The sequence below is a fragment of the Muntiacus reevesi genome, chromosome 20 (genome assembly GCF_963930625.1).
Source record: "Muntiacus reevesi chromosome 20, mMunRee1.1, whole genome shotgun sequence".
In the NCBI taxonomy this organism is placed as follows: domain Eukaryota; kingdom Metazoa; phylum Chordata; class Mammalia; order Artiodactyla; family Cervidae; genus Muntiacus; species Muntiacus reevesi.
Window position 1 is genome coordinate 28,197,999 of NC_089268.1, and position 27,813 is coordinate 28,225,811.

At 54.2% G+C, this 27,813-nt stretch overlaps 4 protein-coding genes across 9 annotated transcripts; 2 read left to right on the forward strand and 2 right to left on the reverse strand.

The window, feature by feature from the left end:
- Nucleotides 1-602: 602 nt before the first annotated feature.
- AGPAT1 (1-acylglycerol-3-phosphate O-acyltransferase 1) lies at nucleotides 603-9,729 on the forward strand. Of its 2 annotated transcripts, none has more exons than XM_065912941.1 (7): nucleotides 603-769; nucleotides 6,517-6,725; nucleotides 6,954-7,087; nucleotides 7,382-7,557; nucleotides 7,706-7,801; nucleotides 7,931-8,003; nucleotides 8,486-9,729. In XM_065912941.1, exons 2-7 carry the CDS (start codon nucleotides 6,526-6,528, stop codon nucleotides 8,668-8,670), a joined length of 864 nt encoding a protein of 287 aa, XP_065769013.1. In that variant the 5' UTR covers nucleotides 603-769; nucleotides 6,517-6,525; the 3' UTR covers nucleotides 8,671-9,729. The 2 variants fall into 2 exon arrangements, with proteins under 2 accessions (XP_065769013.1, XP_065769012.1); XM_065912940.1 differs by lacking the exon at nucleotides 603-769 and adding an exon at nucleotides 2,289-2,546.
- Nucleotides 9,730-9,867: 138 nt separating this feature from the next.
- On the reverse strand, nucleotides 9,868-12,499 carry EGFL8 (EGF like domain multiple 8). Of its 3 annotated transcripts, none has more exons than XM_065912938.1 (9): nucleotides 12,352-12,499; nucleotides 11,711-11,837; nucleotides 11,405-11,527; nucleotides 11,181-11,293; nucleotides 10,985-11,080; nucleotides 10,733-10,903; nucleotides 10,573-10,652; nucleotides 10,337-10,490; nucleotides 9,868-10,027 (listed from the first exon to the last, which is right to left on the reverse strand). In XM_065912938.1, the coding sequence occupies exons 2-9, from the start codon at nucleotides 11,809-11,811 to the stop codon at nucleotides 9,978-9,980; spliced, it is 888 nt and encodes a 295-aa protein (XP_065769010.1). In that variant the 5' UTR covers nucleotides 11,812-11,837; nucleotides 12,352-12,499; the 3' UTR covers nucleotides 9,868-9,977. The 3 variants fall into 3 exon arrangements, with proteins under 3 accessions (XP_065769010.1, XP_065769009.1, XP_065769011.1); XM_065912937.1 differs by having other exon boundaries at nucleotides 11,711-11,926; nucleotides 12,352-12,497; XM_065912939.1 differs by lacking the exon at nucleotides 12,352-12,499 and adding an exon at nucleotides 12,131-12,152.
- An 863-nt stretch (nucleotides 12,500-13,362) lies between these two features.
- On the reverse strand, nucleotides 13,363-22,591 carry PPT2 (palmitoyl-protein thioesterase 2). 3 transcript variants are annotated; one of them, XM_065912723.1, is made up of 9 exons: nucleotides 22,486-22,591; nucleotides 20,161-20,354; nucleotides 19,749-19,902; nucleotides 19,202-19,297; nucleotides 19,005-19,112; nucleotides 18,152-18,235; nucleotides 17,948-18,032; nucleotides 14,343-14,397; nucleotides 13,363-14,177 (listed from the first exon to the last, which is right to left on the reverse strand). In XM_065912723.1, the coding sequence occupies exons 2-9, from the start codon at nucleotides 20,344-20,346 to the stop codon at nucleotides 14,034-14,036; spliced, it is 912 nt and encodes a 303-aa protein (XP_065768795.1). In that variant the 5' UTR covers nucleotides 20,347-20,354; nucleotides 22,486-22,591; the 3' UTR covers nucleotides 13,363-14,033. The 3 variants fall into 3 exon arrangements, with proteins under 3 accessions (XP_065768795.1, XP_065768793.1, XP_065768794.1); XM_065912721.1 differs by lacking the exon at nucleotides 22,486-22,591 and adding an exon at nucleotides 21,287-21,521; XM_065912722.1 differs by lacking the exon at nucleotides 22,486-22,591 and adding an exon at nucleotides 20,687-21,069.
- PRRT1 (proline rich transmembrane protein 1) lies at nucleotides 22,262-26,369 on the forward strand. Its single transcript, XM_065912724.1, has 5 exons — nucleotides 22,262-22,372; nucleotides 23,081-23,223; nucleotides 24,128-24,663; nucleotides 25,010-25,195; nucleotides 25,371-26,369. Exons 2-5 carry the CDS (start codon nucleotides 23,205-23,207, stop codon nucleotides 25,545-25,547), a joined length of 918 nt encoding a protein of 305 aa, XP_065768796.1. The 5' UTR covers nucleotides 22,262-22,372; nucleotides 23,081-23,204; the 3' UTR covers nucleotides 25,548-26,369.
- Nucleotides 26,370-27,813: the final 1,444 nt, after the last annotated feature.

A 27,813-nucleotide genomic window follows, 5' to 3' on the forward strand; every position in this document is an offset into this window, starting at 1 on the left:
GCGGCTCCGCCCTTGCACAATGACTATTGGCCGACACAGTCACAGTTAGTCTGCAATGCCACGGGATTGGTAACAACTCCATACGGCCTGTCGACCAGCTAGGGCGGGCTTTATTCGTCTGAGTAACTGCCAGTCATAACCAAAGGCCAGAAGCAATTAGCTCAAGACTGCCTAGACCTCGCCCCCTACAATCCCCAGTCTTTCTTTTACTTCCTCTTTCAGAGAACGTCCTGATTCCTATTGGACTTTGGAGCGTTTGGCTCCGAAGCAACTGATTGGCTAGAACTCGACGGAAAATGGTAGCTAGGTAAACTGCGCGTGCGCAACAGGCGGAGGGACGAGGTGGGCCAATCCTATGAGGATTGAGCCTTCTCTGGTCCCACCCCTTCACCTCTATACTGTCGCCATGGTGACTGCTCTACAATTGGCGGGGTTTGGGGTTCAAAGGCCTCGGCTCGGCTTCATCCGGGTCCTCCGACTGCGGTCTCTCTCGACTGATTGGACCTCTTTTTTTGCCCCTGATTGGCCGAGATCGGGAAAGACGGCGAAGAGCTCGCAAAAGAGGACAAATACTAGGGTCGCAGGGTTCAAAATGGCTCCGGGCTCCTTCGGTGACGTAGAGAGCAGAACTTGGGTCCGCCCCTCCCTCTTAGTGAAGAAGGGAGCAGGACTAGGATTAGCCCGACGTTTGGATGGTGCGAACATCGATCTGCAGCGCTGGTGTTAACCCATCTCCCTCGGCTGGACGACTCAGCCCGCCCCTCTTTAGGTGATTTATAGAGCAGAACTGAACTGAGGCCCATCCCCTTTTTAACGTGGCACATAGTAGAACGAGTTGACCTCGACTCCGTTTTACATCTTAAAAGCAGAAAAGGCCTAGCCCCCTCCCTTTGTGAGTGGGTGCAAAAGAGGCAAGCCCCCCCCCCCCCCCCCCCTTTTAGGCGGCCCGCTCCTTCTTTCTCCTGTGCCCGGCAGAACTGGAGTCTTCCTCCTGGGCTGGACCCCTGGGGCTTAGGCAGGCTGCTTCAGAGCTTGGGCCTTTCGCACAAGTTTGGGCCTCTTCTACAGTCAGTGGCCCTCATTGTAGCCCAAGGAGCGGAACTGGGTAGCAGTCCTGCCATTACCAGTATTCTTTACATCCTGTTCAGGGGCATGGAAACTCTTTTAGGGCAAAGGTAACTTGGGGCTGGAGGCCAGACACAAGTTGAGGGTTCTTCAACAACATCCTGATCAAAGCCCTCACATGACTCAAGTGAGGAAAGATGAGAAATTAGGAGTCGCCTATGGCAGAGGAGGTTAAGGTTCAGGCGACGACGTGTAGAGGTTTAGGGAAAAGGTCATTGAGGGAGAAGAGGAGACCAATAGGAGTGGAGAGTGATGGGATGATCCTGACAAGGGGATGATGGGAGTATGATGGAGAGAGAGCTAGGTACATGACTACAAAATTAAGGAGGCATGCTCATCCCAGAGGAATCAGCATTCTTTCTCACTTTTTCAAGAAATTAAGCCTAATTTCCATTGGAAGAAAAGCATACATCTTTTCTATGTTGCAGAGATGGGTAGTCTCAGCGTGGGTGAGTAAGGAGACTGATACGAAGGAAGAAAGTAGGAAAAGTACTGAGGTTAAGGTACAGCCTAGAAGGACAAGGGCCTGAGAGTGTTCCTTCTCCCCAAAGACCAGGATGGGGGGCGGGCAGTGGAGGAGGGAGCTGGACTGCTAGGAGATAGTGGCAGGGACAAAGGGCAGAGATCAGACGAGGGTTGGAAGGTGAGGTGGGGTGACATCTCGTCTCCATCGAGCCCTGGAGAGAAAAAGAAAAGAGGTGAAGAATCCAGGGCTTGGCATATAGTAGGTGCTTGATAAATACTTGAACTTGAATAGGGAACAGGAGGGGGTAGCTGGAGAAGGGTTGAAGTCAGAGGGAATAAGCAGCAGGTGTGGGAGTTGAGGAGAAAAAAAAGAAGCCAATTGACAAAATGAGGAGAACTGATGGAGAATGAGAAGGAATACAGCAGCAAGGGACACACAACCCAAGTGTGCCGAAAGGAAGTTGGAAGAAAAAACATGCAGCTGGAGCCAGAGAAGGCCAGAGAGACCTAAGCAGAGCCCCGCTGAGCCCTCGTGGGGCGGAGCTAGCCAGAAATTGAAAGATGTGGGGAGGAGATAACAGGGTCTCCGGGAGGCGATTGGCAAAACTGGGCGCCCATCACCGCCCCCTACTTCCTGGCCAGCCCCGGAAATCAGCGGGCGTGGGGAGGGGTGGCGGGGGATAGCGGCAGCAGCAGCAGCCCCAGCCCTCAGAGAGACAGCAGGAAGGGAGGGAGGGAGGGAGCTAAGGGGACAACCCCCCACCATTCCTACCGCTATGGGCCCAGCCTCCCACTCTCACCTCCCCTCCTTCGGCCGGGGCTAGGACACCCCCAAATCCTGTCGCCCCCTTGGCACCGAGACCCCGACTGAGGCAGAGACACAGCCACCCGCCACCACCGCTGCGGCAGCCTGGCTGGGGAGGGGGCCAGCCCCCCAGGCCCCCCACCCCACTGAGGTGGGGGCAGGAAAGGGATGGGAGGAGGAGGGAGGAGGGTGCTAAAAGGGACGTGGAGGAGGGGATGGGGGAGAGATTGGGTCTGGGAGGACGGGCTTGGGGAGAGGGTTGATGGGAAAAGGATAAGGGCCGATGGGGAGAGGGTTGCTGGGGAAAGGAGAGGGGGCCTGAGAGGGAGGAAGGATGGAAGAGACACAAGAGGGAGGAGAGATGGACACCCTGTGAATTTGAGATGGGGGTGTGGACAGGGAATCTTGGAGAGGAAATTCCCATCACCTTCCCAGTTCCTTTTTGTGCCCTTTGGCCCCACATAACTCTTAGGGGGTTGTGGCAGTCAGAAGGCAGTTTACTGCCCTCCTTTCCCCAGCAGAATTGGCTTCCTAGGAATGCCCTCAGACACCTCTGTTTCTGTGTAGGCACAGGACCTCTTGTTTCTCAGTGGCCTTCGGTACTGTGTTCGACCCTTACTGACATCCAGATGCCTCGTAGGGGGCCATGTTTCCTACGCTGAGTGGGTGTGCCTTTGACATGTTCAATGGCTTCTATGCCGGTAGTGTGCCCAGTGCTATCCACAGGCTGTGGAGAAATGATGTGTTATTTTCCATCAGAATTGCCTATTCTCGTATCTTATGTCCACGTCTCATAAGGCAGTCTTGACATGTTCACGTCTACGTGTTCTCATCTGTTGCCTGTATTGTGTGGTTTTGTGTTTCTTGCCCGTGTTATGTATTTGCACGTTTACTTTCGCATGTAGAAATCATACCTTACTTTGTTCAGGCCCACAGGTGCTGTGTTTAGTCCCACTATATGCAGGTGTCTTCGTGTGTGGGATCTCATGGCTTAACTGACTAGCGCACACTCGGTTGTGATCAGATTGGCCTGTTGACTGCCTGTGTTTTCTTAGTCTGGGTTCACACCACCCACACGCATGCCCCTTCGCATGATGTGCTGATGTGACGTATCCACACGCGTGTGCTCCTGGTTAGACATGTATTTCATAATTTGGGGGCTAGTATAGTTTGTGAGCCATATGCTCATTAGCTCCCTTGGCACTCCATTGTGCTTATGAATCCTCGGACATTTCCTGTTCTGCAGAGGAAAGGAACATCACATGTCAGAGAAGAAGATAACTGGGCCTCCATGCTGCTGAAGAGCCACCCCCATATACCTTCCCTTGCTGACCCCCCTGGCCTGTGTCTCTTCATACACGTTATCTCTGGTGCCTGTGCACAGTCTGTCCATGAAGCTCAGTGCATAGCACAGGGTTAGCCCTGCCAGGCACATTAGCTGTTCCCTGCTCTTTGCACTGTTGGCACACATTTGATGACACCGGCATGTTTCCCCTGTGGCATGTTAATCCCCATTCTGTATGTTTCTCTTGTGCGAGACGGTGTGTTCCATCTTGTCTCAATTGTTCTTCTGCCGTCACCGTGACCCTGTCTTGTGTGTGTTCATCCAGAGTAGGTTACTGTTAGGTCTGTGTGTTCATTGCCTTCTTGGTGCCTTTTATTTTCCTAGTTAATAGTCCTCAAGAGAGTAGCTATCTGATTCATGTTCAGAAGTGTTGTCCCGTTAATTACAGCTAGGTGGGTATGTACACATCCTTATAATCTGTTCAGCAAATGTTTATTGAGCATCTTCTCTGCTTCATTCTGTCCTGGGCGTTGGGAATAAGACAGTTCCTTCCATCAGGCTGCCTGCAGGCTAGGGAGGGAAACACAGTTGACCTCAAGCAGCTACATGCTGTTTAATGTTGAGGTTAGTGGTTCTCAGACTTAACGTGCACGTCGGATTCACCTAGATGGCTTGTTAAAACACTGGTTGATGGGCCCAACGCCCAAAAGTCCTGTTTCAGAAGATCTGGGGTGAGGGCCAAGGATTTGTATTTCTACACTTTGAGGACCAGTGATCAAGATAAAGTATAATGAAAACATGAGCCTGAAGGAGTTCGGGAAGAACTCCAAAAAGTAACACCAAACTGGATGAGGCAAGTGAAGAGGTGGAGGAGCATCCCTGCCAAAGGGAACAGCCTGTCATGACCTAGAAGCATGAAAGATCATGGTGTGTCTGAGGAACTGCAGTTAATCGGTGTGCTGGAGCGAAAAAGACTCTTGTAGGGATCTGGTCAAAGATGTAAGCAGAAGTCAGCCTGTCCAGAAGGGCCTTTGGGCAAGAGATATCCTCAGATTGGTGTTGTGGAAACATTCTGTGGTTGCCGTGTGGAAGATGGATCGAAGGGGATGAGTTAGGAGCCTGTGGCACATAGTCCAGGGGAGAAACACTGGTTCCAGCTTGTGGGGAAAAGTAGGATGAAGCCACACTGAGAGCCTGCTGCCCTAGAGCTGGCACAGTCCTGTTTCCCCTATCACCTGTTACCTTCACCCTTGGCAGTGGACTTACCTAGGAGCACAGTCCTTCTGTCGTGGAAGGGAGTGCCTCTGGCCTTGATATGAGTGATAGATATTTACCTGAACGCCGTTTTTGTGAATTGTGACCCTGCCCCCAACAGTGGGTCGGGGTGGAGGAAGGAGGAAGAGCCTAGAGAACAGATTCTGCATGCTTGCGCTTCTTCCTCCTGAGCTCCTTCCTCTCCCAGGCAGGTGGTATGATGACCCTTTTACTCTTTCGCTTTCCTCCTCTCTCTTGGTGAGGCCTTGCACACTGCCTGCCGGACCACTGTGCCTCTAAGTGTTGCTGGAAGGTGGGGGGGGAGGGGATTTGTTTGCCTGTCTGTAGAGGCAGGGTTAATGGACATAAGTATGTCCATGGGTTGATCTGGGAACGGGGAGCCTGCCTGGGTGGAGAGGGGTTTTACTGGGTATGCATTTTGCCATGCCTTTATCTGTCATGATTATAAATTTGCATGTGTGCATGAACAGGTTGGTCTTTGTATGACTGTGTGTGTCTGGGTTTGCATTAGTGACAGCCTTTATTCTTGCCAGTCAGCCCTTGAGAATGTCTGCGTTTTGTCACGTACATGGTATCTACTGTGTGCTGTGTGTACACTTGTGTACAGATATTTATACAGACAACAGCATAACCAAGTGGCTAGGAGCACAAGCTGCTTAGGTTTAAGCTAAGAAGTACCCGTTGGGGTCATATCACCTCAAGTAAGTTTTTTAACCTCTCTGGGTCTGTTTCCTTTCAAATGTATATTGTGTGTTTTCATATTTAAGGACTTAACATGGTATATGGGCTTGAACCCACCTGCCAGTTCAGGAGACATAAGAGACTTAGGTTTGATCCTTGTGTTGGGAGGATCCCCTGGAGGGGAGGGCATGGCAACCCACTCCAGTATTCTTGCTTGGAGAATCCCATGGACAGAGGAGCCTGGCGGGCCATAGTCCATAGGGTCACAAAGAGTCAGAAACAACTGAAGTAGCTTAGCAGCAATGGCAATGTAGTATATAGACCAGCCCTGTCCAACAGAACTATAAGCCACGTGTGTAATTTTTAATTCTCTCTTAGCTACATAAAAAAGGTAAAAGCAGGATGAAATTAATCTTGGTATACTGAACCCAGTATGTCCAAAAGGTTATAATTTCAGAATGTAATCAATATAAAAGATTACTAATGGGATATTTTGCATTGTGTTTTTATTCAACATCTTCGAAATCTAACATGTATTTGATACCTCTCAGCATCTCTCAGTGTAGAACAGGGCACATTTCAAGTGCTCAGTAGCCATATGTGGCTGGTGGCTACCATATTGAACAGCAGAGAGATAGACCATTATAAGAGCCTTAGCAGCTGCAAGTGTTAGCTATGATTAATGTCCCTGTATTGTCGTGTGTCTGTGAGCTGTGGATGTCCATGTCGTGTGTCTCTTGTGTGAATATATCTGGCGCCTTCAGGGACGGGTGGGAGGGCGGCCCTGAGCTCCCATCCCCCCCCCTCGCCCCCCCCACCTTGCCGCCCCGCCCCCCCCTCCAGGAACCAGGCCCACTGCCCTTCGCCCCGCCCCCTGCAGGTGACCAGAATGGAGCTGTGGCCAGGGGCGGGGACTCTGCTGCTGCTGCTTCTCCTGCTGCTGCTCCTCCTGCTGCCCACTCTGTGGTTCTGCAGCCCCAGTGCCAAGTACTTCTTCAAGATGGCCTTCTACAACGGCTGGATCCTCTTCCTGGCTGTGCTCGCCATCCCCGTGTGTGCCGTGCGAGGACGCAACGTCGAGAACATGAAGTGAGGGCCCAGGGGCTTGGGGTGATGGAGGGAACCTCAGGGTCAGAAGCACGCAGTGGGTGGGGAGGGCTCTGAGTGTGCAGGAGCCACTGAGCCAGCCCAGGGACGAGGAAGGGAAGACTGCCAAGGTGCCCAGGAAGATGGTAGGGTAGCGGGGAGCTGAGCCCTGCTGGTGGATGTATGTCAGCGGCTCCCGCTGGAACCCCTTGCCGTATGGGACCCCCGCAGGATCTTGCGCCTGATGCTGCTCCACATCAAATACCTGTACGGGATCCGAGTGGAGGTACGAGGGGCCCACCACTTCCCTCCTTCACAGCCCTACGTCGTCGTCTCCAACCACCAGAGCTCCCTCGACCTGCTTGGTGAGCAGCCTCTCCTAGCCACACTGGGAACCTTCCCTGGGATCACCTCCCCAGGGGTCCTCCACCCGCCCTCCTCTGGGAACGTTGGCCCCTTGCTCCCTCCACAGGCCTCATTCGCAGGGCTAGAGCTGCCCTCAGAAGCGGGGTGATACACCTTCAGTCACCCTTTCTTTCTGGGGCTCCCCCTGCCGTCCCCCCGTCTACCCCTTCCTTTATCTCTGGTCCCTGGCGGTGTGGCTGAGGTAGGCCCGCTTCCTGTGATGCTGATCTCACCCTGCCCCACCCTTGCCCCAGGGATGATGGAGGTGCTGCCAGGCCGCTGTGTGCCCATTGCCAAGCGGGAGCTGCTGTGGGCCGGCTCTGCCGGGCTGGCCTGCTGGCTGGCGGGAGTCATCTTCATTGACCGGAAGCGCACTGGGGATGCCATCAGTGTCATGTCTGAGGTTGCCCAGACCCTGCTTACACAGGACGTGAGTCACCCTGGGGAAATGGGGCTTAGAGGGTAAACAGCTGTAAACTGATGTGCAAGGTCCACAGGCCTCAGAAATCCCACGACAGCATCATAATCATTTTCTGACCTCTCCACGTGTGTCTTCCTTGACCCCATTTTTCCCCCAGGTACGGGTCTGGGTTTTTCCCGAGGGCACAAGAAACCACAACGGCTCCATGCTGCCCTTCAAACGTGGCGCCTTCCACCTTGCAGTGCAGGCCCAGGTGATTCCTACTTCCCCTTCTCCGGACCCGCAGTCCCCCACATCCCTTCCTGTCCTGGCAGAGGCTCGTCATGGGGGCCTCAGAAGGGAGCTCTGGGCTGACTGCTTCTCCCTCACACCCCACCTTCAGGTTCCCATCGTGCCCATCGTCATGTCCTCCTACCAAGACTTCTACTGCAAGAAGGAGCGCCGCTTCACTTCGGGTGAGGGCTCTGCGCAGATCTGGGGTTGGGGGTGGCAGGAAGGGCCATGAGAGAGGCTAGAGGGACATCCCCACGAGGCAGGAACTTCAGTCAGTGTCAGAACGGTGAGATGTCCACCCGATCGTGTAATGCGACCCCACATCAGCTGATACGTATTTATGAAGCAGCGCTGTGCCCTGCTAGGTGGTAAGACTCCGTCCTTCCAGTAAGGGCCATTACTATCTAGCAGGGAAGATAAGCCTGTGTGTGCAAAGTTAGAGCATCAGGCGGTAAACACTAGACAGTGAGGGCTGGCAGGGCACTGCGGTGTCTGAACTAGGGTTGGGGAAGGCCTCAGAGAGCACCTGGCAGTTGCCCACGGCAGAGGGAAGGGAACTGAAAGGTGGAGGACGGGAGTAAGCAGCAGGAGAGCTCAGAAAGCAGGCTCCAGCGGTGGGCAGAGTCCCAGCAGACGGCCCTGATGGTGCTCACCCCCCTCCCAGGGCGATGTCAGGTCCGGGTGCTGCCCCCAGTGCCCACAGAAGGGCTGACACCAGATGACGTCCCAGCTCTGGCTGACAGAGTCCGGCACTCCATGCTCACTGTTTTCCGGGAAATCTCCACTGATGGCAGGGGTGGTGGTGACTATCTGAAGAAGCCCGGAGGGGTGGGCGAGGCCGGGCTCTGAGCTCCCTTCCCATCTTCCCTCCCCACCCCCTGCCCACCCCCACCTTCTCCACACCTCCCAGCCCACTGGCCTGAAGCCGGGCCAAACTCCTCATTTCCCCTCTCCCCACTTGTTCTCCTCTTTGGAATCTTCAACTTCTGAAGTGAATGTGGTCACAGCACCGCTCCCTGCCCCCGTCCCAGCCCCCTCCCCACAGACTCCATTGCCTCGGTGCAGTCTCCACTCTGACCCCTGCCTCCTGTGCCATCTTGTCTGTGGGACAGTTGCCTCTCCCTCATCCTCAGTGGTTCAGCCTACACAAGGGTAGGAACACTCCATTCTGTCCCCAGTGGACCCTCTTCCTCTGTGGTCTTCTCTCCCACTCCACCTCACGTTGGCCAGTGGACTCATCCGTTCTGTGGAACAATTCCTCACTCCCACGTCCACGGACACAGTGGACTCATCCGTTGGTGAGGACATTCCTCACGCTGTGGCTGGAAGCTGATGCGTGGAATACTTCTCCCAGGCTCACCCTGGGAACATTCCTCAGCACCTTCTCCCTTCTTTCCGTGGAGCCTCCTGTCAGTGGAGGCTGGACTCTTCTCACCCGGAGGTCTCATCCCTGCCCTTGCCCAGGTGCCCGGGCTTGAGCACACTCTTGGACGCCACATTTCCACTTCCACCCATCCCCTGGGTACAGTTGTTCAGTGGTCCTGGCCCTCCAGCACCCTGCAGCCCTCCTGTGCCATCCTAGCCGGGCACGAGGGGAAGCAGCAGCTAACAGGTGCTGCACTCACTTCCCCCCCAGGAGCTGGGAAAAGGACCTGAACCCTGGCTGGAGGGGATGGGGAGGGCTTTTAATTTATTTCTCTTTTCTTTTGAGGCTTCCCTTCTCTGAGCCAGTTTTCATTTCCTCCCTATGGCAGTAGCCACTCCCTGCCTCCCACCCCAGACCTGTGCCCCAAAAACCGGGGAGGTTGGCTGGGAGCAAAAGGAGAGGGTGGGACCCAGTTTTGCGTGGTTGATTTTTATTAATTATCTGGATAACAGCAAGAAACCAAGAATAAAGATTGAGCGAGATCTGGGCACGTTCTGGCTGTTTTTGTTAAGGAGTTAAGAAAGCAGTTCTCACCCAGGCATCAGCCCTGGCCGGAGGATTCAGGGGCAGCAACCGCCTTCCTCCATTCTTTAGCTTCGCACGGTTTCCATTGTCCATGGCTCCTCAGCGGCAAATAGCCTTATCTGCAGCTCCCTAGCCAGCCAATCCCAGAGGATTAGTGAGTCCAGTTTCTGTATAAATTAGAGGGCAGGGGCTCTGCAGAGGCTCCTTATCTTCGCCCTTTGAGGCCTGGGCCCAGGCTGTTGTCCTCACAGGAGCCTGGTTAATGACAAGGAGACAGGCAGACACATCGACTGTGTACCTCTGGGATGCCTAGAGCAGGCCCTGAACGCTGAACAGATTGACAACCTCTCTCAACAATAAGTGGAACCACCACTGAGCTGGAGAACAGGGTACCAGAAGGAGGGGGTGGTGAAGTGCAGAAATCTGGGAAGGTATGGAGTGAGTGGGTGCAGAGGAAGGGATTTTGGATAAGAGAAAACTTGTGTTGGGAAAAGGTGTCTTGAGGAGCTGGGGGGCAGTTGTAGGGAGATGGGGGTCCCCACCGAGAGGCCCATGGGGACTCACAGGTGCCCAGTCTCTCCTCCAGCAGCAGCACCTGGTCACTGAGAGACTCGATCCTATCGCCCCGACCCCACAGCTCCGCCACCTGTCCGGGCTGCAGCTCTTCCGGGGGCACGGGCAGCACTGCTCGTACCCAGGCCCCAGCCTGACCGGCCCACTGAAAAGGAAGAGATGCCTCAGCAGGGCAGGGAGGGGGACTGTCAGCTCTGCAAGTGTGGCCTCCTGGCATCTCCACTCACCTGCTCCAGCCTCTCCAGGCGTCCTCGCAGCTCGCGAATCTCCCGCTTCAGGGCACGCTCATCAGGTCCAGCCTCACGAACTGGGACCAAGGAGAGCGAGGGACCCAAGTCACTGCTGCCCAGGCCTTGCCTCCTCCCGCCCCTGCTCCCACCCACTCACCGGCCACGTTGAGGATGCTGGCACTGGTCGGGGGCTCTGGGGCCCCCTCCGCGCAAGTGCGCCCATCAGGGCCCAGCACCAGGCCGGGCGGGCAGCCACAGGTGAAACTGCCCGCCGTATTGAGGCAGCGATGCGAGCAGAGAGTGACGCCGGTCCTGCATTCATCCACGTCTAATTACCGGAAAGAGGAGGGGGCTGACGGGGGCGGGGCGGGGATGGGCGCCACCCCCGAGGGAGGGCTAGCCGACTCACCCACGTGACAGTGCTTCCCACCCCAGCCCGGGGCGCACTCGCACTGGTCCGGCCGAACGCAGACGCCTCCGTTCTGGCAGGGCTTGGCGCAGATGGCTGAAGGTGCAGGAAGTGAGGTTCAGAACCCAGCAGAAGGCCTGGCTCTCCGCCCAGCGGGGCGCACCTCCCCCCAAGGCCCGGGAAGCCCTAGCCTCACCTTCATCACAGGTGAGTGCCCCGGGATGCCGCTTCTTCCAGCCCTGGCAGCACACGGCGTGGGTCTGCCGCACCTCCCTCCGCACCTCCCTCCAGGCCACGCGGTACGTGGTCCTGGAACACAGCGCCGGGCTCTGGGCATTGGCCTGTGTATGGGTCCTGGTCCTAGCTTTGGGGGTTTCCTCTTGAGAGACCCCGGGGTCCCGGCGGGGGACCCATCCTCACCTGTAGGTGCTGCAGACACGCCTTCCAGAGCACAGGGTCAGATAGGGCTTATATACAGGTTGGCTGTAGGACTCATTGTAACGGAGTGGGACCACCAGGGTCTGCTTGGAGCAGACCCCCTGACTGCACCCATGTGAGAGAAAGTGAGACACTGAGTGGGCCAGGCCCTGGGGAGCCAGAGCCCCACTTCCCTTCAGGCTCCACTGAGGCCCCACCCTCCCTAAACATGACAGCCTCACCCCCCTCCTCAACTTGGTTTTGCCCCCTGTGAAGCCCCACCCCTGGCCCTGCCCCTTCTGTTGTCACCTCTCTTTGAGGGCTCCACCCTTGGCCCCCTCGCCTGTCATCAGTAGCAGGAAGAACCAGAGTCCGCCTAAGACAGTGTACTGCTCAGCCCTGGACCCCATGATTCTCCTTGACTTCAGACTGCCAGCTGCAGGCAAGAAGAGGTTAATAGAGGCCCTTCCCCTCTCCTAGTAACTTCTCCAGCTCCAGCACTCCCAAGAACAGTCTGCTGGTACCCTGTAAACCAGGCAGGACATTCATTTGCACACTTGGACTAGCCACCAGGATTGTCACACCTGCACATATATTTAACACCCACCATCCTTTAGCACATTATGGTCCATGCAGCACCATACACGCTCACAGTCTGACACACTCCCTCCATCTCCCCTCAGGCCCCTCCTATCTCTGATGTGCCCTCTTCCATCCTAATCTTCTTACCTTCAAAATCTCAGATATTCACCATTACACTCCTTTACACCTTGGACACAACCCACGCACCTGGAGACACCACCTTAAACACACTCCTACTACCCTCACACACCCCCACCACCACAGACACCCTGGACCCACTCCCCTTACTCAAACAACACCTCCAACTCACACTCACTCTAAGACTCTTAGTGACCCCCACTCTTTCCCCATTGACATTCTCTCCCCACCTGTCTTTGCCTTTCTCCAGGAGACTTCAGGCCAACCAGCCTCAGCAGCAGCCGCTCAGACTAGTGGGCGGGCTGCAAAGGGGAGGAGGGGCTGGGCCAGACAGAGCCCTCCCATCCCTGCCCCCTCCCATAAGCCTCCTCCCATAGCTGGAGCTTGGTCAATTCAGTGGGGTCCAAATCCCCACTGACCTTCACCCCCACCCCCTGCAGCCAAGTAAAGAGCCCCCTAGAAGTTTCTTCTCAACCCTGAGGCCCCTTATTTGGAACTCCCCCAAGTCAACAGAGGCTACTGGCTTTGAAACACCTGGCCTTTGCCCTCCGCCCTTCAACCCAACACAGATGGGAAGAACTGAGGGGCAGGGAGAGGCAGAGCTGGCAGAGAAGAAAGTAGGGTTAGGTCATGGGAGAAAAGGCAAGATCAACTGAGGAAAGAAAGAAGCGAGATACCACAAAGGTGGGGGAGGTTGGGGAGGCTGCCCAGGGCACTGAGGGAAAAATTGCCCCCATTTCTTGATGACATTTATTAGCGCCTGGGGGGCGGAGAAGGGGCAGAATTGAGTCAGCCACCGCCCCCCATGCCAGAGCAGACAGGGCCTTATTGTCTCTACCAAGATTCCTTCTTTCAAGGAAGAGGAGGCTCATTGTCCAGCCCCTCACCCAGCTCTGGTCTACAAAGGTCGAAAAGGGGCACAACAAATGCCCACCCTGACCCTGAGTCCCCTCGTCTAGCCTGAGGGTGGCTGGTGCATTCCACCCATGAGGCTGGGGCCCAAACCATTAGGGCCCTGGGCTCAGCCCCGCAATCGCAGGCTGGAACAGGAAGAGAATTGTCTTCAGCAGGAAAGAACCCGCAGAGAATCAGGAACCCGCACAGAATGGGCATTGAGAGAGCGGAAACACCAAGGGGGTCCCACCCCAGACCAGGCATCCGGGCACCCAGGCCCCAGGCTCTCCATCCCCACCCTCCTGGGGGAGCCAGGCCCCCCTCACCTGGAAATGAGGCAAGCCACACTGAGTAAATGGAACTTTATTTTCATAAATACAGGGGTAGTAACACACCCATTCAAGGGTAGCTAAAAGAGGGGCTGGAGCCTCAAAGAAACTAGGCTCCCAGAGGGCACCCCAATACTGAACATAGGGACTGGGGGATCCCCAAACCTGAGATGGGCCTCACAGGCCACAGATATTCCCCAACACTGACACTTTAAGAACAGAACTGTCCCCATAGTGGAGCCTCAGAACCCCACTCTCACAGGTGGTCCTTCCTGGGGGGTTGGGAGGGCTCACAACAGCGGAGTTCAGAGGAAAAGGGAACGTAGGAAAAACAGAAGCTAAAAATGTCCTGAGTGGCTTGGAAGGAGACCCTGTGGTGGGCAGGGGCTGGGTTCTCCTCCTGTAGAGCCAGAGGCAGAGGAGCAGCAGCAACAGGAGCAGCCACAAGTTAATCTTGTTTCCCACTTCCCAGCCTTGGCCTTGGCCTTGGGGGGCACGGGAGAGCATGGAGCAACCCCCAAAGGGAGGGCACGAGATGGAGGAGACCAGGACGTGTCGTTCACAGAGGAGGGGCCCTGGAGCCCTGGTTGGTGGGGCAGTGTGGGACCAGTGAGGTGGTCACAGGCACGCCAGGGCCTGACATCCAAGGCTCCACTCAGTCTCTGGGCGGGGAGCTGCTGAGGGGTCCCTCAGGAGAGCCAAGGCTCAATGCAGGTCTCATAAAGGGTACGGTTGGAGTGCCAGGCCGTGTGGGAGATGCCAGCCATTGGACACCTCACTATGGCCCCCCGGGCCAGGAGAGTCTTCAACCCAAAAGAGTCCCGCAGATAAACCTTCAGGGGTCAGGGGGCAAGGAAGAAAGACACAGGGAGAGACCAAGTAAGTTCCCGCGGGCGTCCCAGACCCCCTCCCCACAGGGCAGACCCTTCAGCTTCCATGTCAGTGGCAGAGAGAACCACAGTGTGTGCAGAAAGGGAGAGTAATTCCAGGGCACTCACCAGTTGCTTCTCCATCTCTAAGACTGTCTCATTTGCATCATAGAAACCAAAGAAGCTGCAAAGAGATTGGGGCATAAGAGGGAGGTTATCAGAGTGGGAGAAAATCAAGGAGGGTAGGGACCTTCAGGAACTCATGGCCTGTTGGGGACACAAGCAGCAAGGGAGACACTCAAAATATTTAACTGGGTATCATGTACCTCAGGCTTCCCAGGTGGCGCTAGTGATAAAGAACCTGCCTGCCAATGCAGGAGACATAAGAGATGTGGGTTCAATCCCTGGGTCGGGAAGATCCCTTGGAGGAGGTATGGCAACCCACTCCAGTATTCTTGCCTGGAGAATCCCATGGACAGGAGCCTGGAAGGCTCCATGGGGTCCATAGTCCATGGGGTCAAAAAGAGTTGGACACAACTAAGCGACTTAGCACACACACATCATGTACCTCAGGAGGTAATGGATTAAGGATACAATATCACTTCTACAAAATTTCCATCAAAAATGCATAAGCTGAATCTAATCATGAGGAAATAGGCAACAAACCCAAACTGACGCCCATTCTATAAGATAGCTGGCTCGTTATGTTTCAACAAATATCAGTGTCAGACTTCCCAGTGGTCCAGTTGTTAAAAGACTCTGCACTCCCAATGCAGGGGTATGGGTTCAATCCCTGGTGGGGCAGTTCTGCATGCCGGGGCCCAAAAAAAAAAAAAATCAGTGTCACAGACTTACTCCAAGGAATTATTCCAGATTAAACAAAACTAAAGAGACATGAGAACCAAATGCAACATGGGATCCTGAGTTGAATCTTTCACTGGATCTTTTTCCTATCTGGATGATTTTAGGAAAATTTGAATAAGGTCTACAGAGAATTTTATCAATGTTAATTTCCTGATTTTGATAATCATATTTTAGATACATAAAAGAATGTCCTATATGTAGAAAATAGACACTGACATACTGAAGTCTTAAGGGTTCATATATACACATACTCCACATATATATATGGATATCCAGAGGGAGAGACAGAGGACACTAATATAAACTTGGTAAAATGTTAACATTTGGGAAATCTAGGTGAAGAATATACAAGATTGCTTTGTACGACTTTGGTAATTTCTTGAGTATGAAATTATTTCCAAAGAAAAAGTTTTAAAAAATTTTTTAAATTAGGAATATTTAACTGTCATGGGCACTGAGTGGACACAGGCCAAGAATAACTGAACAAAGGTTAACAGTACTAAGTCCAGTGGGCTATGGGAACAAAGAGGAGAGGTTACTACCCTAGTTTTAGAGGGTCAACAAAGGCTTCCCAGCGATTAACCTGGACTAGGGAAAGCTGTCCCAGGCAAATGGAACAACAAGAGCAACACAGAGGTATGGCACAGCTGGGTACATTGGGGTGCTGGGTTGGGGGCATGGAGGCCACACTGAGGGACTAGATTTCTTAAGCCATAGGAAAGCAGTAGGGGCACAAAGACCTGGATTGGAACTCCAGCTGTGCCACACACTCCCCACTGTGTGTGGTTGATCATGTTGCTGATTTTCTTTGTCCTATACAAGAATACCTCCTTTGTAGAGAGGAAATAAAACATTGTGGTTAAGTCAGACAGCCTGACTTCACCACTTACTAACTCTATGAATGTAGGCAAGTTATTTAATCTCTTTGTACTTAAGTTTCCTTACAAGTCAAAAGAGGATAATAGTAATTACCCTATAGGGTTGTTGTGAGGATTAAATGAGCTTTATTTGCAAAGTACTTAGAGCTACTTCTTATCTTCATAGGGCTGTAGTAAGTGTGAAATGAGATAAAAATAAATCCCACCTTTAACTACTATAAGGCATGTTACTCCTTCATTTATAACCTTCCAATGTGTTCCCATCTCACTAAGAATTAAAAAAAGAAAAAAAAAAATCAAGGGTCATGGTTGCCAGGGGCCAGGGAGTAGCAGGGATAAGGAAGTTACCATTCTTTAAAGGGTTATGGGGTTTCCGTTTGGCAAGAAAAAACTGGAGATAGATGGTGGTAAGCTTACACAAGAATTTGAATGAACTTGAAGCCACCAAACTTACCCTTAAAAACGGTAACTTTTATGTTGCATATATTTTAGAAAAAGTGACATTACTTTGCCCCACAAAGGCTTTCTGTATCTGGCCCCCTTCTACCTCTTTCACCTTCACCCCAGCTTACTGCCCTCTAGCCGCATGGACCTCCTTATTCCTCAGGCCTGCCCCAGTGTCTTTGCAGGTGCTACTCCTCTTCCCTAGAAGAACAAACCTAGACATTCCAAGCACATTAAAAAGCAGAGACATCACTTTGCCCACAAAGGTCCATACAGTCAAAGCTATGGTTTTTCCAGTAGTCATATATGGATGTGAGAGTTGGACCATAAGGAAAGCTGAGCACCGAAGAATTGATGCTTTTGAACTGTGGTGTTGGAGAAGACTCTTGAGAGTCCCTTGGACTGCAAGGAGATCAAGGAAATCAACCTTGAATATTCACTGGAAGGACTGATGATAGAGCTGAAGCTCCAATACTTTGGCCACCTGATGCAAAGAGCCAGCTCACTGGGAAAGACCCTGATGCTGGGAAAGATTGAGGGCAAAAGGAAAAGGGGGCAGCAGAGGATGAAACAGATAGCATTACTGACTCAATAGATATGAATTTGAGCAAACTCCGGGAGACAGTGGAGGACAGAGGAGCCTGGCATGCTGCACTCCATGGGGTTGCAAAAAGTCGGATACAACTCAGTCTCGGCTCAAATGGCAGCTCTTCCAGAAGGACTTCTCTGGCCACTATCTAAAATAGGCCCCAGCCATCCTCTAATCCTTTCCCTGCCTTATTTTATCACTGTCTGATATATGTATTTACATTTATTATCTGTCTCCCGTACTAGAATGTGAGCTACATAATAGCATAGACTTCTCTTTCATTTACTACTGCATCCCTAGGGTCCAGAACAGTGCCTGGGCACACAGTGCTTGATGAGTATTTGTTGAATGACTAAAGTAGATCAGGTGACATTTCAGATCACTCATGATGATCAGAGGCAGACACATAGTGCCATGAAGCCATGGGTTTTCCTGAGGAATAGGATAGAGGGGACAAGGTTGGAGCAATTTACTATTACTTCCAGGTAAGTGAAAGAGCTGGTAGGAAATGTGATTACATGGCGTGTAACTATAGACATGTGTTGTAGCGATTTGTCAATTTCCTGGTTTCACTATTGTGCTGTCGTTACATAGGATGCAGGCATTGGGGGAAACTGGGCAAAAGATACACAGGACTTCTCTAAACTATCTTTGCAACATCCTAAGAATCTGTAAACAGTTCAGAGTTCAAAGTTTTCACAAAGCGGGGCTGGTAGGGATAGAAAGGAAGCAGAGTCAGCAAGGCTTAGTGACTGGCTAGATTGGGTGGCTAGACTGGCTAGACTAGACTAGAGGTTGGGACATGGCTCCCAGGTTTTGATCCTGGGTGACAAGATGGATGGAGGGTGGGGGGGTTAACTGAACAGTGGAAGAAGCAGGCCAGTTTTAGAAATGAGATAAAGACTGGCTGGGATTGGGGTGTCCTTAGCCAACCTTCAGGCCACACAGTCCCCTATTACCTGGACTGCCAAGGAGTAATGACACCATCATCAGGGCCCCCAATCAGCACCAGGCGGCCCAAACGCAGAAAGTTCTTCCGCCAAGCTACAGGGTGGGAATAAGAGAGCCTGAGTTAGTCACAGGGGTCAGGCCAGGTTGGAAAGGGGAATATAGGAGATCAGAGAAGCAGAAAATGGGACCAAGGTAGGAGCCTGGGGTCTTACCAGTGGCATTGGGATGATCTCTTTCCCCATTGATCAGGGCCAGGAAGCTGCTGGCATTGAGGTACAAGTCATCATGGTGGGGGTCTGGGTACAAAGAGAAGTTAGATCGTCAGAGAAGCAGGGAGAAGAGGCAAGAGCAGATGCTGGAAGACCAATCAGAAGGCTACAGTAATAGACAAGGTGCACAGTAATATGATAGTAGCAATAATAATCATAAACATGATAGCAAATACCTTTCTCTAGCACCTGCTATGAGCCAGATACTGTTCAAAGCACATGACATTCATTATTTAATCCTCATAAACACAATAAAAGGTACGTACTATATCTTTATTTTAAAGATGAGGAAAACTGAGTTGCAGAAAGGTTGAGTAACTTCCCCAAAGTCATGCAGCAGGACTAGGCTTCAAACCCAAGTAGTCTGGACCCAGCATCCATGATCTTATAAACTATAACCAGGTGTTTGCAAACTATGACTCATTAGCCAAATCCAGCTCACTGTTTCTATAAATAAAATTTTATTGCAACACAGACACATTCATTTACATATGGTATATGGCTGCTTTTACATGACTATGGCAGAATTGAGTGGTTGTGACAGAGACTATATGCCTGCAAAACCAAAAAAAAAAAAAAAAAAATTTACTGTCTGGCCCTTTAAGGATAAAGTTTGCCAACCCCTGCAGCAAGCTGTATTCTCTAAGGCAACAAAGTGAAACACATAAAGCATTTTGAACAATAAATGTAAGTTATCATCATCATTGCTGTTAGTTATGGTAGAGGTGGGAGCAGCAGGCCCTACCGTCCAGGATGCCCTTAGCATGGAGGCCCCCGTTTGGCATGTCCTACTCACCGTGCCAGTAGTTGCAGATGGAGAATTCCTGGCCCCACGGGCTGTAGCAGATCCGGTAGAGGTTAGACCTCATGGAGGTGGGGAACAGCCACTTCAAATAGTTTGTGTCTGGCAAGAGAACAGCAGTGCCAAGTGGCCCCGAGCTTTGTGCCCTCAAGACTCAGGGCCCCCCTATGGAGCCCTGAGTGCCCACTCACCTCCATACTGTCCCATCTGTGGAGAGGAGAGAGAGATGAAAGAATCCACGTTGTGTTCATCCATCACAGACAGCAGTGCCCGGCACACCAGGCCCCCTGCAGGCAAAACACCACACTGGGCAGGACTTAGGGACAGCCAGGCCAACAGTCCCCCCTCAACTCATTACCCCCCCACACACACACCATGTACCTCAAGGAAGCTGAGACCCTGAGAAGGCACACGCCCTGTGTCAAAACGCCCCACGTCAGGTAAGTGACAGAGCCAGAATTCGATTCTGGGTCTTCCGACGAACCCTAGGGTGCTTTTTACTGTCCCCCACCCCCATCCCTTATGTCCAAGAGCCATGGATGATGGGGAAGGAAAGGGGCAACAGTGTAGGGAGCGGCCTTCCCACTCAGGACACTCACACAGATAAGACCCAGGTGCTGAGGGAAGTCAGAAAAGGAGGCAATGCGGCTCAAAAAAGGGGACACTAGGCAGCGTCCCTCAGATAAGGATCAAGCCTCAGATAGGGCTTAGAGGCGGGGAAGGGGGGAGGATGCCTACCCTGGGAGTAGCAGATGAGGTGCACCCCTTGAAGAGCCTTTGCCATGATGGGGGCCACAGCCTCTCGGAACCCTTGCACCTGTTCCCACAGGGGTCGCAAACTCTCTCTCCCATCGAAGAGATCGAGCACTGTCACCGCAGTCCCAGGGTGTGTCTGTGGGAAGGGGGTGATGCCGCAGCCGGGATGGACTATAAAGACCCCCCTCCACGCCGCCCCCCCCAGCCGGCGCCCACATGCCTATTGTGCACCCCCCAGAACCAGGGATCTCTTGTCCCACAACTTTCCCCACGCCAGCACCAGCTCTGCGAGAAACTGGGCAGGCCCAGCGTCCAGTTCCCCATTCTCCCTCCCCAGCCTCTGTAGCCGCCACCAGCCACCAACGCCCCACAACCGGGGCGTCCCCGGCCAGACCTCATTGATGTATTCCAGCAGGTGGCGGAAGCTGTACGAACTGTCAAAGAGCCCGTGCACCACGATGACCGGCTTGTAGGCAGCCCGATGGGGCGCGGGGGCGGCGGGCAGCAGCAGCAGCAGGAGGAATGGCAACAGGAGCAGGAACTCCGCCGAAGGGAGCCGCCGCCCCGGGAGCCCCAGCATGCTCCCGCCTGAGAAGGGGACGATGAGGGCCTGTGAGAGAGATGACAACACCCCCTTCCCTTCGGAACAGACGCCAGCGATCACGCCTCCCCCGTCCGTTCCCACACCAGGTCCTTGTCACAAAACATCCTACTTTTACTCCAGTCCTCTCCACAAACACACACCCCCACCACGCTGCAGACGCACTGACGCGCAACCAAGCCCCGCCCCCAACGCAGCGGGGACTCGGTCCCGAGGCCAGGAGCTTGCTAATGGATCAAACCAGCCATGCAAGACTGAAGATTTGCAAGAAGGACCTCAGAGCAGCAGCGCAGGACCCTGGGAGAATGCAAACTCCCACCTGGCCTGGGTCCGCGAGCCCCACTCCGCCTGCTGTTTACTTCTCCCCAGCTTGGAACCCACGTGGGGGAGGGCAAGGGTGTAAGGAGAACGCGCGCAGGGGAATGACGGACGGGAGAGGGGAGGCTGCTCAGGGTCGCATTTAGCCGTCACGTCCGGGGCTTTCCCTAGCAACCGTGCCAGCGTCCCCCGCAACGCTGGCCGGAGACTGGAGGGGCAATGGAACAATCCATTGCGCACTAAGAGCCGGGGGGCGAGGGTGGGGGGAGGGAATAGGCGGAGTAACCCATTTAGATCGGCGGGGAGAGGAAGAAGCCGCAAACGTGTCCCGGGAATTGAGAGAAGGCCTCTTCAGGCCCCGCGGCAGCCGCGACCTAAGGGTCCCATTTCCCGGCCTTGATTTGCCCTACTTCCCAATGCAGGCGTCCGGCTCCGCAACGGAACACGGAGTTCTCTTTCCCCAGGGAGGCGCGCTGGAGGAATAGACCCGGGAAAGGCAATCCTTGGTATTTTGTCCTCCGCCGGCTGAGGGCTGAAGGTAGCCCAGGCGGACCCTGCTCCCTAACCCTTCCCTCCCGCCTGTGCCAGGCCTGAGTCTTACAACTCTTCATCCTGAAGTGCTTGTAATGCCCTTGTCTCCAGAGACGCGGAGAGTCCTCGAGTCCCCTCGAGGTAAAAGTGCGGCTTGGCCCACTTTCTTCTGCCCTTCTCTAGGACGGAGCCCATCTACGACCCACCCCCCAAGGGGCGGAGAGCCCCTTGGGCAGCGCTGACTCACGCTCCGCCTAGTTTCTGACGAGTCTCAGTACCTTAGCGACCCCACATCCCCGCCCTGAACCTGGAGGTCCTTGTGGGCGGCTCCTTACTCAGACCTTCCCACCGGGGCTGGACTTCTAACTCCTGGCGTCTCCCCTCTCTCTCCCTGTGATCCCTATCGGTACCCAGGTGCCCGTGTTAGGGCTTTTACTGAGCATTTAAAGACGTTTGCCTTGATTTAAAAAAAAAATAAAAATTTCGCAGCTCATCTGAATTCCTCTATATTCAGGTCTTTGACAGTCTTAAGTCTCTCCCAATAAAACTAACTTGCGCCCCGAATTGTGTACAGGACGGTGTGGCGGAAGGGGGTTAGGGGCTCACGCGAACACCTCAGAAGCCAGAATGAGAGGTGTGGGGCCGTGATCTAGATCACTGGGGCCTGGGGCTGGCCCTGACGAGCGCCGCTATTACAGCTCGGTAGTCTCCGCCTGCAGTCGGATGGGGGAGGATACAGCGCCCGGAGAGCGACTGCCTCAAGAAGGGGCTGGGAAGCACTGGTCTAAACGGGGGGTGGTATCTCGGCTCTGCTTTTGCAAATAGCCCAATTCTGGTTAAATCTCGGCCGACTGCTGATTTTCACCTCCCCTCCCCATGTTCAAACTCCCAAGATGCAATAAGCAAAATAAAAAGACTGCAATTACCGCTGGGCCCCCGGGTCGACTCAGGCGATGGCGCTGCGTCTTGGCGGGGGTGGTGGGTGGGTGGGATTTCAGGAATGGATCTGAACACTGCGGGCCCTGGAAACTCTTTAAGAAGCCCAGTAAGCAAAGAGGGGGAAGGGGGACCAAGCATGTACTGCCAAACAGATGCCGGCAATGAGCAGTTGATTCGTTCTCTCCTCCCAACGCGCTACAGCGCCTACATACCGAAGGTAAGAGGTAACTAAGTATCCCCCAAGCTTCCTCTTCGTCCTACCCCCGACCCCCAACACACCACAAGCCCTACTACCTCCCAACGGCTATAGACTGGGGCCTCTCACTTTACCTCCGGATTCCTCCCAGGCCAGGGCGGCAGGTCGAGATCATAACCCTGGGAACTTTTCCATCGCTGCTCTCAACTGCACACGGTTCTCTCTTTTGTTGTTGTTTTTATGGTTCTCTCTCACACAGGCATCTCTGGCACAGATAGGGAAACTAGAGCCAAGGATTTGGGAGAAGATCCCGAGATCTTACAGGGACTCTGAGGGAGGCTGAGTGGGGGTGGGGGGGGGGAGGCCTGACTGGGGTGAAGAAGATCCAGAGGGAACTGGGGTACTGAATCCACTGAGCACCTGCTCGCTTCCTCCCACAGTATAATCACTACAGCCAGTCTTGAAGGGGAAGACTCCAGAGGGTTCTTTCTCCCTCCTTCCTTTCCTTAGTACCACCCGCCTTGCCCGGTCTTGCTTGCCTCCCAGTTTCCATGACAACTCCAAAGGAACCCAAACTGGGGGCTTGAATGCCGGGGTTAGAGGAGGCGAGACATAGTCCAAAAGCGGAGAGAGACCAAGTGGGGGTATCTCTGAAGGGTTCCCCCTCCCTCGCCTCGGTCCCTTTAAGCTCCCCCCTCTCAGCTTTCCCTCCGCCCCCCGCCGCCACAGTCTTCATCTCTCCATCTCTGCGCTGCTGCCGGCTGCGCAATCTGCGCACCCAGACTCCGGTGCTAGCCAGGGACCCCGACTCCGGACTCCGGCTGCACGGATCTTGTCCCAGGGAGAGCGAAGCATGTCGTCCGAAAAGTCAGGTAGAAAACAACAACAAAGCCCCTCGCCCTCTCCACTGCCTCCTGACTACCCCCCCCCCTTACCCCTCCCTAGCGGGTGGTTCTGTTTCATTCCCCTTCTATCCAGCTCTCCACATCCCTCCCCCCAAGCCCCTTCCTCTTTCTATATCCTTCCCTTCTCTTCCTTTCCTCTGGCCAGTCTCAGGCTCGGTCCCTTGCCAACAACATGGGTGGGGGGCAGGTTAAGAGGGTGAGGGAAGTACAAGACTGGCTTAGCATCAGCCAGGTACTGCATGGATAGCATCATTGGGAGTGACAGATGGACAGATAACGCTGGCTCGCATGGAGACATCCGGGGGGGGGGGGAATATGGAGAGATGATCAGATGGGGATTGCCTGGGGAGTAAAACCCAGAGGACCCTTCTTAATCTGCCCTAAAAGAGGTTGGGAGAGTCCAAGAGAGACTAGGGGACCCCCTCCCCACGGAAGGAATGGCAGAGTGGAACATGTTATCCTACATGTGTTTATACAACTGTTGGACTGAGCACATGTTCACACAAGTGTTGCATGTCTACACATGTGCATATGCAGGACTAGCTCAGACAGGCAAACCCAAAGCAGCCATAAGCCAAGAGGGATAGGAGCTTGGGTCTGCAGGTTAAAGCTGTGTGCCCATTGCTGAAGCAGTGAGAGGAGTAGAAGAGAGCTATGACCTCAAAACTAGATTAAAGGAGGGGGGACGGGCTGTTGGCCTAGATACCACCCCTCTCCTGCCCCAAGAATGAGAGATGGCTTCTCACTCATCTCCTCTCTGTCTCTCCCATTATCTTTCTCCATCCCTGACCGTCTGTGTCTCCCCCTCTCCCTCATCTCATCTGTCTATCTTCTCTCTCCCCATGCTGGCTCCTCTGCTTACCGCCCCCAGGCCTCCCTGACTCAGTCCCTCACACCTCTCCACCACCCTACAATGCCCCCCAGCCCCCCGCGGAACCTCCTGCCCCGCCCCCACAGACAGCCCCTTCCTCGCACCATCACCACCACCACCACTACCACCAGTCCGGCACGGCCACCCTCCCGCGCTTAGGGGCAGGGGGCCTGGCTTCTGGGGCCGCCGCTCAGCGCGGTCCCTCGTCCTCCGCCACCTTGCCAAGGCCCCCACACCATGCCCCTCCTGGCCCGGCCGCTGGGGCGCCCCCACCCGGCTGCGCTACCTTGCCCCGCATGCCACCCGACCCTTACCTGCAGGAGACTCGCTTCGAGGGCCCACTGCCCCCACCGCCGCCCGCCGCCGCCGCCCCGCCCCCGCCGGCGCCCTCTCATACTGCCCAGGCCCCGGGCTTCGTGGTGCCCACGCACACGGGAGCGGTAGGCACGCTGCCGCTGGGGGGCTACGTAGCCCCGGGTTACCCTTTACAGCTGCAGCCTTGCACTGCCTACGTGCCGGTCTACCCGGTGGGCACGGTGAGTACTGGGCTGACGGGACTGGAAGCAGGGGGCTGGGGGAAGGATGGAACAGGACATGGAATTGGAGGCACACTGGGAACTGGTGGGAAAGAGGAACAGAACCAGGGCACCAGGCGGCGATCTGGGGGCAAGGGAGAGGAGAGACGAGAAAGATCTGGGAATGGGGTGGGTGGTCTGTTGGAGTCAAAGATCAAGATCTGGCAGGGGAAACAGCCTTGAAGTCCAGAGGAGGTTTAAAAGAGGGAAACAACCTTCTTTCTCTGCCAGAAGTGGAAAGCTGGTGGGCTTAGAGAGGGTAAGAGTGATAGACATCCCCTCCCCACAACCTTCTTTCCTTCCACAGCCCTATGCAGGTGCGACCCCGGGGGGAACAGGAGTAACCTCCACGCTCCCCCCGCCACCCCAGGGCCCAGGGCTGGCCCTGCTGGAGCCAAGGCGCCCGCCCCACGACTACATGCCCATCGCGGTGCTGACCACCATCTGCTGCTTCTGGCCTACAGGCATCATTGCCATCTTCAAGGCAGTGCAGGTGTGTGGGGGGTGAGGGTGGGGGAGGGGACGGAGGCGGAGGATGGAGAGGAGGACTCAAGAGGTTCTTCTTATTCCCAGGGAGTGCTGGACGTTTGCGGAAGCATCTTAGAGGGAGGCTGAGGCGTGCAGCCAAGGTATCGGCTCTCTGATTTTCTCTTCCTCCCCCTCCGCAGGTGCGCACGGCCTTGGCCCGCGGAGACATGGTGTCAGCTGAGATCGCTTCACGCGAGGCCCGGAACTTCTCCTTTATCTCCCTGGCGGTGGGCATTGCAGCCATGGTGCTCTGTACCATCCTAACCGTAGTCATCATCATTGCAGCGCAGCACCACGAGAACTACTGGGATCCGTAAGGACGTCCACGGCCCGGCCCCCACCCTGTGCCCCTCGACGTCCCAAGCACGTTTTGCCGTCAAGCCGGGGATCCACAGTGGGCGCCCCGCACACCCGCTTCTGGGGCTACTGGACTTGGTTACATCCTAAACTAGGCCTCCACGGAAACTCTCGCCTCGCGAGCACGCTCGGAATCCAGTTCCTCAGGAACCTCGCCAAAACCCACACTAATAGGGACGCCACTTCCCGGCCGGGCCCTCAGTCGCTCCAGGCCCCCACCTCCTCTAAATACAGCACCCCTAGCCGAACTCCCTAGGTCACGGCTCCCCAGCCAGAAACTGGTCCCTAAAGCCCCGCCTCCTCTATAGGTTCCGCCCCGGCTCTGATAAAACCCCGCCTCCAGGTCGGCAGGCTCCGCCTTCTTTTCTTCCCTGCGGGGTGATTCAGTCCGGTGATTGGTTTGTGGCTCCAGGCCTCGCCCCGATAGTTGTCAGTATACTTGTCACTCCACACCTTCTCCGTGCGTGAGAGCCGAGCCCCAGGTTAGCCATAACCACCACCCTCACCTCCAGTTCTGTCTCTCCTCCACTCCATCCCCGTCTATTTTCATGCTAATCCCAGGACCTCTATAACTTTTGGGGTTCTTTATTTTTTTTTATTTTTTATTTTTTGGAATGAGATTTAGGAGGTTACCGGTTTCGGAACCTTCGGAACCTGGGATGAAGATTACGTCCCCGTTCTCTGTAAATACTCCCTTCCTCCTATCCCAACTGGGCAAGAGGGCAGAAAGAACCGAGGGTACAAACAATATCTGGAGGGAGCCAGCCCAATCCCCGTTCCTCAGTAGCCCTCACCTTGTTCTGATCTGTGTGTGAGTGTGTGTGTGAATTTCTGAAAGACAACATTAAATAGATTAAGTGGATTTATCACCCGCAATCCCGAAGACTAGCAAAGACCCGGCTCCTTTGGTTTCGCCTTTCACTTCTTATCTCCCCTTCTGGGGACGTGGGGGAGGGGCGGACAAAAACTGACAGAGACAATAGTGAGTGGAGACAGATTCCGGCCCACCACAAAGATGGGAAAGGAAGGCCCGCCTGGGAATCCTATTGGCGAAGACCTGGGGATCCATTCTTAGTGGACGTTTCTTTAGCCAGCACACCTTTTCCATTCCCTACCAGACTGGACCTAAGACTTTGGAGAAGGAGGATTTACGAGCAGATCCAGGGATCTATCCCTGGAATTCCAGGAAGGCAGGAGGAAAGTAGGCAGAGTATTCTGAAAAAGTTGGCTAAGGATAGGAAGGCCTGGGGTAGGGAAACATGCCCAGCTGCCCACAGCTGTTCCTGCTCACAGGCTGGAGGGTGGCAGGCAACTCCGGTTAGAGCCCTGCTTGGTGTGTTGTACCAGTGTAGGCAAGGCAAGGGGAGCGCAGAGCTGCTGTGACAAAAATACCATCCCTGGGTGGCTTATAAAGAACAGGACTTTCCTGGAAGTCTGAGATCAGGTGCCAGGACGGTCAGGTATAGGCCCTCTTCTGAGTTGTAGATCTCTAAATGTACACCGATCCCTGTCTCCTCACTGTATCCTCACTTGGCAGAAAGGGCTAGGGAGCTCTATGGGATTTCTTTATTTCCTTATTTATTTGGCCTTGTGGGATCCTATTTCACCCCTGTTCAGCAATTGAACCACACCCCTTGCCTTGGAAGCATGGAGCCTTAACGACTGGATCACCAGGGAAGTCCTTGTAGGGTCCCTTTTACAAGGGTACTAATCCCATTCATGAGGGTGCTACTCTCAGGACCTAAGTGCGTCCCAAAGGCCTCACCTCCCAATACCATTGTATTGCACATTAGAATTTCAACATATGTTTTGGGGCAGGAACACAAATATTCTGACTAAAGCAGAGTGCCAGGGAGAAAGTCAACAGCCTCACACATCCACCTGGGCTAGTTGCCCTCATCCAGGAGACCTCTTGGGGAGGGGGAGGTGCCACAAACAGTGGACTTGGTATCTTCAGCTGTGCGCTGCAGGACAGGGTCCTATCCTGAATTCCATGCTGGTGGGATGCTGGTGAGACATCCCAGCTGGTGAGATGCTGGTTGAGACATCATCTCCGACAGTGGGTGTAAACCCTGAAACTCACAAAGTTTATAACCTAAAAGGGAAGCCATGCACTGTGATAGGAGACATGAGACGAGGATGGGATCGTGGGTTCTTCTTTGGACGGTTCAGGTTTACTGTGCCCTCCTTACCCCACTTCATAAAAAAAGAACTTGCATTTGCAGT